Here is a 12,011-nt window from a genome sequence, read left to right as displayed (position 1 = left end):
TTCTGTTAATATCTTTGGTTATTGTGTGCTTTATTTTTAAAACAGACATTCTTAGCAACTGGCACTCCTTTAAAACCTATCATACTTTTAAAATATTTTACAGGAAGGATTTTACAGTAAAATGTGTCCCTTATTTTATATTATAGTCACTTAATAGTGAACAGGAACAATTTATTTAATTTATAATCAAAATATTAATATTTTACTTGTAGTTTGGAAAAAGCATCATATATACTTTTAACATATGAGCAAAACATATAAGCAAGCATAAGCAAAACATATATAAATAAAACATACACATGTTTTGCTTATTTAAAAGATAAATTATATGAAAGATTATTAAGATGTTGAAAGTACTATACTTTTTAAAGCTTTGCAGCAAAGGAGCAGTTCTGGCAGAACCATTTGATGCACCTGCTGAAGATATAGCAAGCGTGGCAAGTTTCATTGAGACAAAGCTTGTTACCTGTTATCTACGGATGAGGAAACCAGATCTTGCCCTGAATCATGCACACAGGTAAAATCATATACTAATAAATGCAAGTAAATGCTGTTCATGCTAGTGGAGGGTACTATCTGAGCTTGCCTGATCACCTTCCATCTTATTTCAATTTAAAGAAGAAACAAACATTTATTTACTGCTTGTTTTATGTCAAGTGAGGCAATCATGGAGACCACAAAAATCTCAAAACCTACTGGAAGAAATAGAGACACAAGAAGCTATTCATAATGCAGGGCAAAACTAAAAGGCAGACAACTGCAGAAGAAACGAGGGAGAGAATAGGTAAGTAAGGGAGGTGGCATTGAAAGGTAAGAGGGATTGTCGAAATTGCAGTTGTGGAATGGTAGAAGGGAATTCTGACTGTGAAGTATGAGCCAAGACTTGAAAGTTCATGGCTTATTTGGTGATCACATTAGCTGATTCAAAGGATCCTTTGGACAGCTTTCCAAAGGTATGAAATACTTTTTATCTCTGTCCTTAAAATTTTCTTTTTTATATTTCTATCCTTCTTTAGAAGTATGTATCTGTGTGTCACTATATGACTTCCTAGAATCCCCAGTGTTACCCAGGCCTGTCTTTTCTTCTATAAAAGTGTCTCTCTCCTGTATTTTATGTTTTAGGGGTCTTTCTCTCATGGATAATAATCAGTTTTAATCTGCAGCAAAGATAAAGTGATTATATTATGCCTTTCAACAAACGCTTTCCTTGAAATTGTGATGTCTCTATCCCTCCCTGCCTGACTTTGAGCAATTTACCTAGAATTTTTGTGTTGTTCATTTTCTCATCTCACATCCTGTACTTCTTTTGGGTACAAATGGCAAACTAGTATCAATATGAACACATAATTCCTGCTTTCTTAATAACCAACTGGGGAACATGATTATCGGTTATATTAAGACTCATTTGTAAATGGGAGATTTATTAGTATGGTAAAAGTCATTTACAAACTCACATCCACTAGGATGTAAAAGTTGTTTCTACCCAAGATATTTCACAGCCCTAGTAGTGAACTTAAACTTGACCTCAAGAACCTACAGACAACAAAATCACTTTGAAATTCACAAGACAACCTGTTTGAAAGCCATTCTCCCTCTTAAGTAAACTACAAAACATAGAGGCAGATTCCCTTTGACATTAAAAGAAAATTTTACTCCCTATATTATCTGGAAACATTTTATGAAACCATAGTTTAAAAAAAAATCAAGATATATGGTCGGTCAAAGAATTTTGTTCTATTTCCATTTGAAAGAAGAAATATTGGAAAAGTAATGTGTATTTCAGTATGTCAAAATATTGCAACTTTTGGGCTATCTGGGTGATTTGTGGGAAAAATACTTGAAAACTATTTACAGACTAAAAAATATTTGATCATGCAAAAGCAAAGAACATAAATAAGTAAAAATTTTAAAAATAGAAACGAACATTTGAAAGCTATTTATAGACTTCAAAATATTCAGAAAATCCACAGGCATACATAAACAATAATAAATTGAGATGCACTAAAAGTAATTATACCTCACCTTCTCCATGGTTATAATCACAAATAAAAAGGGCCACCTACATGGCCTACATTTTAAAAGAAATATTTCTTGGATATCAGATTATTTTGATGAATTTTTGAATCATATTTAATAATAAAAGGGTTCCAAATGGCATGGTCATGTCAAAATGTAATTAATTCAATGTTATTAAAAATAAGTAACAGTCTCTGGTAAACAAGAATTCAGTAAAAAAAAAAAAGTAATGAGAACGAAAGATCAAAAATTCCACTATAATCCAAATATAAGAACCACAAGATGCTGCAATTCCTGAGAATGCAAAGATCAGCTTCAGTAGGTTCACTATTTAGAATTAGAAATGTTCTGCTTTGAAAGTAAGAATGCTTTTTCAAGACCTTGAAAATTACCGAATTTAATGTGTACAACAGTGAATAGTAAAGTTATCTTTCCTATTACGTTACAATTAACCTTTGTAAAATAATTTTTGCTGCTGTTCCTAAGTTGAACATTAAGTAAGAAATGTAAATCAATAAAGGTTAAACAGTCAATTTGTACAATTAATAATGCATCAAGTGAAATAAATCATTTTGCTGGTCTGGTCATAGTGCAGAACTGCATAAGTCAATACATATGATTTTAATATCAAAACATCTTGAAAGATCTTAGATTTTAAAACAGTCTGAAATATAGTCAACAAATGTATTTGATAAAATAAATTAATTAGGATATTTACTCTATAAATAGCTTACAACCATTAGTTATATACTCAATGCAGAATTCTGCTTTTGTATTATTATCACATTGTGAAAGTTGATACTAATCATGAATCAAAATTAAAATATTCCTTTTTTGCATTTATTTGCATTTGCTGAAGCATCTTCTCTGTAATTTTATGTAAATGTGAGGTCTACTGCATATTTTTAGGAGACTTGTTAACACAAAAATTAGCTTAAAAACCATCATGTAGTTTTGCTTCTATTGTTTTGTCATAGAGAAGACTACAAGGACCATAACTTTATGGTTTTAAGATCAACAGAGATACGTTTTGAAATTAATCAGCTAAGCACTGCCATTTAAACTAAAATAGTCAATGATACAAAGGGTCTGAAAACAACTATTATCAAAATGGCTCTTCTTTTTTATTCATAACATATCCAAAGTGGCATATATAAGTATTATTTTTTACTTCAACCAAAAGTAATGCTCAGACTCTCCTAATACATTGAATCTCTGCTCACTTCATCAAACCAGTGCCACTGTTTATCAGAAGGTTTTTGAACATTTCTAAAGACCGATTTGTAATTACTGCTTTCTTATCAAGCTTAAAAATCCTGCTATGATTCTTTTATTATATAAATATATTTTGATGTATATACTTGCAAAGATTTTAATGAGACATATCACCTTTTGTATATTCCCTACCTTTAGGGTTTTTTTTTTATTTTTATTGCAAAATTTTATTGCCACAAGGTGGCAGACAAGATGAAGTCTAAAGTACCAAATATGTAAGAAAAATCCCTATTTTAAAAATGATTTTATAATGGTAGTATCTACATTCATTCATTCATTTTAAAAAACTTATTAAATATTTCCACCAAGAGCCTATTCCTGTGCTAGGCAGTGGAGAGACAGTTATAAATAGAAAATACATGACGCTTATACACCAGCAGAAGTAGCAGAGTGTAAATAAATAAATAAATATTAGCATATATATGAGATGAAGAGTATGATAAATGCTGTGAAGGAAATCAACATAAGTTATGTTGCAGAGGCAGCATAGTATATTCAGTCAGACCACAACGTCTAGAATGTGACTGCCTAGGTTCAAATTATGACTGCTCCACTCACTAGACTGAATTTAACTTTCAAAAAAACTAGGTTATAATAGTACTTACTTCACAAGTACTATTTCACAAGGTTTTGTGAAAAATAATTATAAACCCATGAATTTTTTATTCTAACCGTGACACAGTTATTGGTACTGAATCTGCCTTCTTGCTGTAAACAACTGTAAAACTGGACAAAATATAAGAGGCAACGGCTTTCAGGCCTTGGACAATGGTCAGAGCAGGACTGTGATCCCTGAAAGAAGGAAAATACACAGGATGAGCCCCATAATCTTCTCAGCTTTTTGTTCGGTTTATTTTTCTGCCCTAGTTCAGGGACATGGATATCAAGTTAAACTGCAGTCTCACCAAACTGAAGAGGCCGAGATTAGAATAGCAAGGCTGCCAAGGAAGCTATAATGACAGGAAACATGGCCAAGAAAGAGGTAGCTGTGTGAAAGGGTTGAGAGACAGAAGTCTGCATGGGAATTTACTGTAAGTTCTTAGCCAAGGTCTGTGCCATGCATGTGAGGAAAGAGATTCCATACAGCAGAAATTGCCTGCCACAGAACTAAGTGCTAAATGGAAATACTTAGATGACCTGCAGTGCTTGGAAATGTTGGAGTATTAGGGTAAAGAGACCTCACTCAGCACCTCAGGTACTCAGTTGAGCGCCAGAAAGATCATACTATAATAGTAAGGACCATGACCTACCAAAAGGACCACACCTTAAGATTAAATTCAAAGACAAAATAGACCTGTCCTAACAAAAAATACAACTAAGCTTCACAAGAACAAGAGTATCTGCCATTGCATTCTCTCACAGGGGGAAAAAAACAAAAACAAAAAAACCTCAACATCTTAACATATTTTTCAGGAAATATGTCATAATCCAGATTCCCCACAAAGTCTCACCCAAAATATCCAGCATAAAGTTAAAAATTACCACACATGCAAAGAAGTAGGAAAATGAGACTTAAGAAAATAAGCAGTCCATAGAAATAGACTTCAAGATGTAGAACCAGATATAGATCTTCGAGACCCAGATGTAGAACTGGCAGACAAGGATTTCAACAAACCTATGAAAGTACGTTCAAGGATCTTAAGGTAAAAATAGTTGTAATGAGTGAAGAGATGAGAATCCCAACAAAGAAACAGAAGCTATGGGAAGAACCAAATGGAGATTTAGCATAGATGAATAAAATATCTGACCTTTAAAATGTACTAATTTATTACTTTAACATCAGTTTGGAGAATGCTAAAGAAAGGACTAGTGAAGTTGAAGACAAATCGATAGAAATTATCCACTATAAAGACAAGAGATAGACAATAAAAGATTTTTTAAAAATTAATCAATGGCTCAGTGACCTGTCCTCAGGGATAGTAACAAGAAATCTAACATACATGTAATTGAAGTCTCAGAGAAAGAAGAAAGAGAAAATAGGATATAAAAAATAATTTCTGGAAATTTTCCATTTTGGTTAAAAACAAAAAAGAAAACCCAGTAAGCCTCAGCAGGAGAGGCTGATTCAAAAATGATCGCATCTAGGAACATCATAATCAAACTGATGAAAACCCAAGATGAAGAGAAAATATTAAAGGCAGCCAAAGAAAAACAACGCATTACACAGGAGGAACAATGATACAAATCACTGGTAACTCTTAATCAGAAATATGGATGCCAAAATACAATGGAACGACAACTTTAAAGTGCCGAAAGCAAAATTTAAACTAGAATTTGATTTTCAGCAAGTAAAATGAAAATATTTTCATATAAAGAAAAGTTAAAAAATTAATCTTTACCAGATCTGCACTTTGAGAATAATAAAGAGAAATGTAGAAAATGGCAATAAAGTGAAACTTGTAGGAAATGGCAATAGATTGAAACTTGTAAGAAATGGCAATAGATTGAAACTTGAACTACAAAAAAGAAAGAAGAGTACCAGAGGTGATAAATGGTAAATATAAAAGACTATTATATGAAAATGATAAATGGTAAATATAAAAGTACCAGAAGTGATAAATGGTAAATATAAAAGACTGTATTTTCTTTTCAAAATGTCCTTAAAGATAAATGTTTAAACAGAAAATGATAGCATTTTTATTATATTAACTAAATTAAAAATAATAATAAGATTACACATGCCAATGTAAAATATTTGACTACAATATCACAAAGGCCTGTGGGTGGGAGAACAAATGGAATTTTACTATAGTAAGGCTTTTTTACATGAAATGGTACAATATTAACTGTAAATAGACTATGATAAAGATGCAAATGATTAAAAATATAAAAATTATAGCTAGAAAGCCAATAATTGACTTAAAATTAATTACTAATGAATATTTAATTAACTGAAAATAAGTCAAGAAAGGAGGAAGAAAAGAACAAAAAATAGATGAGATAATGGAAAACAGAAGCATGATGGCAGAGTTCAATCAAACTACGTCAGTAATTACATCAAACATATGTACATTGATTGAAAATTCCAGTTAAAAGGCAGAGACCATCAGTCTGGATTACATTGCAAGGCTCAACTAAATGCTATCTATATAAAGCATACATTGAAAGTAAAAAAATGAAAAATGATACACTATACAATAAACATAAAAATCTATTTTTAATGCTTAATTTTGCTGTGTTATTACCAAAGTAGATTTTAAGAGAAGGTGCACTACTAGAGGTGAAAATAAGACTCAATTAAAATTTCAAAAATTTTAAAACCTTATAGAGCTTGTTCTCTAACCATAATGTAATTAAATTAGAAATCAATTTAAGAGTAAGACACCTAGAAAACCCCTCCAAATACTTGGAAATTAAACCATACACATCTAAGTAACTCATGGATCAAAATTAAACAAAGGCATAGATTTGAATCCCTGCTTTATCAGTTACTAGCTTTGACTTTCATAATTAACTTCCCTTGGCCTCTGTTTTCTCTTCTTTATATACAAGTAAAATGCTCAAAAGCATCCCTGAATATCAAAATATATCAGGTTTGTGTTTTATTGTAATCCCACCACCAATAACAAATACAGGTAATTTTCAATGGTAACAGAAATAAGCTCTATATTTTCATAAAGGAGACTATTATTTTTAAAATGCCTTTCTGCCTGTAATGCCAACACTTTGGGAGGCCAAGGGGGGTGGATCGCTGAGGTCAGGAGGAGTTCAAGACCAGACTGCCCAAAATGGTGAAACCCCATCTCTACTAAAAATACAAAATTAGCTGGGTGTGGTGGCACACACCTGTAACAGTCCCAGCTACTTGGGAGGCTGAGACAGGAGAATCACTTGAACTCGGGAGGGAGAGGCCACAGTGAACCAAGATGACACCACTGCACTCCAGCCTGGGCGAGACAGAGCGAGACTCTGTCTCAAAAAATAATAATAAATTAATAAATAAAATACCCTTCTGAACATAACATACTCAATAAAGTAGACAATTGGAAATCGTCTATGAAAATACAGCTTTTGGGGTGTTATCAATCACAGTTTCGTGGATAATTATGATCAAAGGTGATATTCGCTTAAAGCATTACAGATACCCATGAGTTTTAGAATGAATTGATTCACAATAGAAGTAATAGGAATTTTGCAAATTTCTTGCAGATATCAAGAAATGAGATATTTTAAATACAATAACCTTTTTTTTATTTTTATACTTTAAGTTTTAGGGTACATGTGCACAATGTGCAGGTTTGTTACATAGTATACATGCGCCATGTTGGTGTGCTGCACCCATTAACTTGTCATTTAACATTAGGTATATCTCCTAATGCTATCCCTCCCCCGCCCCCATCCCGCAACAGCCCCGGTGTGTGATGTTCCCCTCTCTTCTTTACCAGAACTGAGGGTTTAAAATTTGGCCACTAAATGTAACACATCAACAACATTAGATAAAATAATTGTCATGATCTCGGATGAACTTAAACAAAACTACAATACTATAGTAAAATAATAGGGAACATTGCGGGTGCCAGTTTTTTGATACGAAGAAATATATAGGCTACTAAGTATTAGTGTTGTTACTGCTTCTAGGGGATAATAATTGGGAACACAAAAGGAAAGGATGTAATCTTACCTGCATATATCTCTTAACACCTCACAGTGTCTTGCTTTGGGAAAACATATGGGTGGTTGTTCTGGTGATATTGCCATTCATTTCTGAAAGACATTACATTATCCATACTCATTTTCATCAACTCTTAAAAGAAAGGCTCAATGAAGAGAATGTTTCTTCCTACTTACTTCCTTCTGTGATTCATAGATTACTGATTGTTTCTTCCAATTAAATAAGCAAACAGTCTGTGTGTGTGCCCATGTGTGCATGAGTTTATGTTTGTATGGGCTTGCCAGTGTGAAGAAAATAAAAGGAAATCCTGGCATTGCTATTTTAAAGATACCTGGTTGGTCTTTTTGCAAGTTAGGCCGTTTGCCTCCTTGAGAAGTCAGGAGAAATAAAAATGCTATATGGATCATGAGTACTTTATGTCTCTTGCTATTGTATTCCCCCCAAAATAAATCCACCTATAAAAATATGCTTCCTCTGAAGATCACATTAAATATTCCAACTCATTCTTGAAACCCTAAAAAAATATATAAAGGATGCTAATTTTTGTGAAAGGGCAAAGATTATACTTCCTTTGTTTCTACTGTAGGGAACAACTATTATACAACACCTTTCTGCAGTGCAAAGTTGACTACATTAAGAAATAGTTCTCAAGCAGGAACAAGGACAAGCATTCATTGAACACCCACCGTGTGGCAGGTGGAAACTGGGCCCTTTATAAGCTATCTCACTTAGTTCTCCACTAACTTCCTGAGAAGGTTTTCTTATTACCATTTCCCTGGCAAATAAACTACATCCCAGCAAACCTATGGCATTACGGTCATTATTCTTCCTCCAAAAATTCTAGCTGTCATGTCATTTCATCCTGAAAATGATGAAAATCATACCATCTTTAAAATCTGGAGGACTTCTCTTGCAGGTTATGGTAGCATTGAGAAATACTAGACATTGTCTTTGAACTCATAGAACCCAGATTCAGCTACCACTTCACTCACTGGGTTGTAAAGCCTTGCTTTCCTCATGTGTGATTTGTGAATAATAACATTTAGCAAGTCTATTTTACAATATTGACACAACACAACTTTTAAATCACGAGACTCTACTAAAATACGTCCACTTTCCTCCCCTTTCTTATACCTGAAATCCTCCCTTTTCTTTGTGATTGTCATATGAATTAATAAAATAGCCTTGCAGGGTAAATACATAGCCTTATTTGTATAAAAAGTAAGAAAAATGATAATGAAGATTAAAGCAAATAAATTCCAGAAAATAATTAAATATAGCTATATATTATCCAAATAAAAATGGCTAAGTTTCTAAGGGTCATCGTTTGTTTCTCTTAGTATGAACACAAGAAACAGGATCCAGATGGCTAAGACATCTTATTAGAGGTTTCTTTACTAAAGAAGAAAAGGAGGAGGAAGAAGAGAAGAAGGAGGTGGGGGGCTGGAGGAGGAAGACAACCATGACTATGTACAATAAGAAAGGAAAATGTAAAGACATAGCAAAGACAGAGAAAAACAGATTAGGCCCCTCTTGAGCTTTTAATCATAGGCATGTTCTGAAGGTGGATCAGATTCCCTGAGGAGCCTTCCAAATTGCAAAAGATGTGATAAAGGGATCACACTCTGTTTATATTAAATGCACTCACCACCTTTTAAATGCATATGTTGATCATTTTTTCATAACAGAGCTTGCAATTATTAATTAAAATAGCTCTGCATACAGCACTCCTGTATTGCCTCTATGACACTTCGCCATGCCTCCCACAGCTCTTCACCCAGACATTTTATCTTCTACCCTTATATTCAAGTTGATAGCAGTTTAGTTTATAATCATCTTGCTTGATGTTTTCTTTCTCATCTTAGCTTTCACTCTTTCTCTTCTTAAAATTTAACCTCATCTTATCCCTGAGGTCGGTGGCCACTTGGCATTTATTGTTCCCATTTACTCATGAATATGAAAATAGTTTATAAATGAGGAAACAATATATGAGCATAACGGAGTGGTATTGTTATGAAACAATGCATCTGTTGTTGGGAGACTCTCTTTAGAATGTGAATCTACTAGTTATTATTGATTTGTTGTTTGCTTTTGATTTCCATGTGGTCTTTAGAAAGCAGATTAGGGTGTGCTCCCATGCTGAGGACTGCCTTTGGGAGATGTTCATTTTGACACTTGAAGCTGGCAAGAAGGCTGCACAGGTACTCCTTGTGGGTGGGTTTATTCATATTATTTTAAGATGATTCTTTTATATTTGTTTTTTACTTTCTAATATATCAGTTCTAAAATCCATTCTAATGAGTTGAACAAGTCATTTAGGCTTTTCTGCAACCTCTTCCTCTGTAATTCTCACTGGGGCATTAAAAGCATTCATGTACTTCAGATTTTAAAAGTTCTAACACATGTAAGCGGTGTGTCCTGGGGTTTAAAAAAAAAAAGTTCTAGATTGTCAAGGATTAACTCTATAATTACAAATAAAGAGAGAAGTTGTAAGATTCCTTGTACTGTAGGGAAACAAACTTCAGAAATCAAAGGCCTGAATTTGAATCCTTGCAAAACTGCTGGCTAGCCTTGACTTTCTCAAGTCACATAATTGCCCTTAGCCTCAATTTCTAGATTTCTAAACATAAGATCATGACAATATCTTCCTCAACACTTGTGAAAGGTGTCAAATGATATTACAGATGTGAAAATGTTTTGCAAATGGAAAATTTCTGTGCAAATTTCAGCCTTAATGTCACCCTTGTGACATTTCAAACACCTCAAGTGACCAGCCTGAAATTTTACCAGTCTAGAATTCACAAACTTCTTTTCCTGAGCACATTTGCTCGATTTAGCACAGTGAATGGCTGGTCTATTTAATGCTTATCAACAAGGAGAAAACTATTTTGATGGTCCCCATGGGGACATGTCTGTTTTTAGCCTCCCAATTTGTTGCCTCTACGTGCAAAAAGATTTCCAGACAAGTGGTGAAAAACTGAAATAGGTAAGGACCAACACTAAAACTGAGAAATTCTAGGGAAACATAGAGAGCTGATGAATACTAGATATCCAAAAATATTTTAAAAGATTAGCTTAGAAGAAAACTGGAAGACTATCCACATTTCCAAATTTAACCAGCACAATTTTAAAGAACTAAGGCTCATTCCCACTGAATCGGCCTCACCCAGGCTATACTGTAAAACTGATGTTTGTGTCTTGTTCTCAAGGCAACTTCCCTCAATGTTTTGTTGCCCTAATGGTCTTTTCTGGGACACTTGGCTTGGAGAAGTCACTATATAGGGTATTACATACAAGGTTACAAGTAGCAAGAGACAAACCAGTTTTTATTGGAGGAGATAAAAAAAAGACTCAGATGCCAACCCCTACTCATTTTATAACTCTTGCCAGCCTATGCCTGATATTTAAAATTTTCTTTCTACTTCCTTTCCAGATAGAAATCTCTTGTTGAGTATGCATGACTCACTCTCACTCTAGTAGTTTACCTTTGAAGAGCTGATGACCTTACAAACAGATACCACTCTGCTATCCCTTTGACTTTTCACATTTCAAGAATGTGTATTTTATGGATATGGATATTTTTTAGGATATTCCATACATATTCTACATTACTGACAACATAGCATTAGCCTTAACAGGCATTTTGCAAATCCTGTGGCTATACTGTTATTGATGTACTTCCTTAAACCATTCCTCATTTTCTTTTCTGTTGCTATGACAAGAATTCTTCATATTCATCCTCTCTCGGGCCTGTGACCTTTTCTCATTTCTTGTTGAAGTCTGAAGAGCAGCCATATGTTAAGTTATAACACCTTTAGTTTGAGAAGAAATGTCTCCTTGGTGGCACTGTCTATAACTTTGCTCACAGGTTATAGATATGACATACACCTTTCTTATGACTCTTCCTCACTGGGGAAAATGCAGACCATGTACCTTTCCTGGCTCACCTAGGCAAAATAATTTTACAATTGGATAGAAATGTTCTTATGTTATTACCAGTTATTAAGCTTTTACTAGCAAATATGACTTTGACACAGAAGACAGTTGAATTCAAAGCAGTGTTTGATTTTTGAGTGCTTAACAATGAGAAATTAGCAGATGAAAGAAA

At 33.6% G+C, this 12,011-nt stretch overlaps 1 protein-coding gene across 2 annotated transcripts in view; it reads left to right on the top strand.

The window, feature by feature from the left end:
* SPATA16 (spermatogenesis associated 16) overlaps window positions 1–12,011 on the top strand; it is a 251,790-nt gene that overhangs the window by 91,774 nt on the left and 148,005 nt on the right. For both annotated transcript variants that reach the window (NM_001246421.1, XM_016939979.4), the window contains 1 exon segment: window positions 372–517. In NM_001246421.1, the coding sequence (NP_001233350.1) occupies window positions 372–517 (146 nt within the window).

The sequence above is a fragment of the Pan troglodytes genome, chromosome 2 (assembly GCF_028858775.2).
Source record: "Pan troglodytes isolate AG18354 chromosome 2, NHGRI_mPanTro3-v2.0_pri, whole genome shotgun sequence".
NCBI classification, from domain to species: domain Eukaryota; kingdom Metazoa; phylum Chordata; class Mammalia; order Primates; family Hominidae; genus Pan; species Pan troglodytes.
The sequence above is the reverse complement of the archived record's forward strand: the minus strand, read 5'-3'. Positions and strand labels throughout refer to the sequence as shown.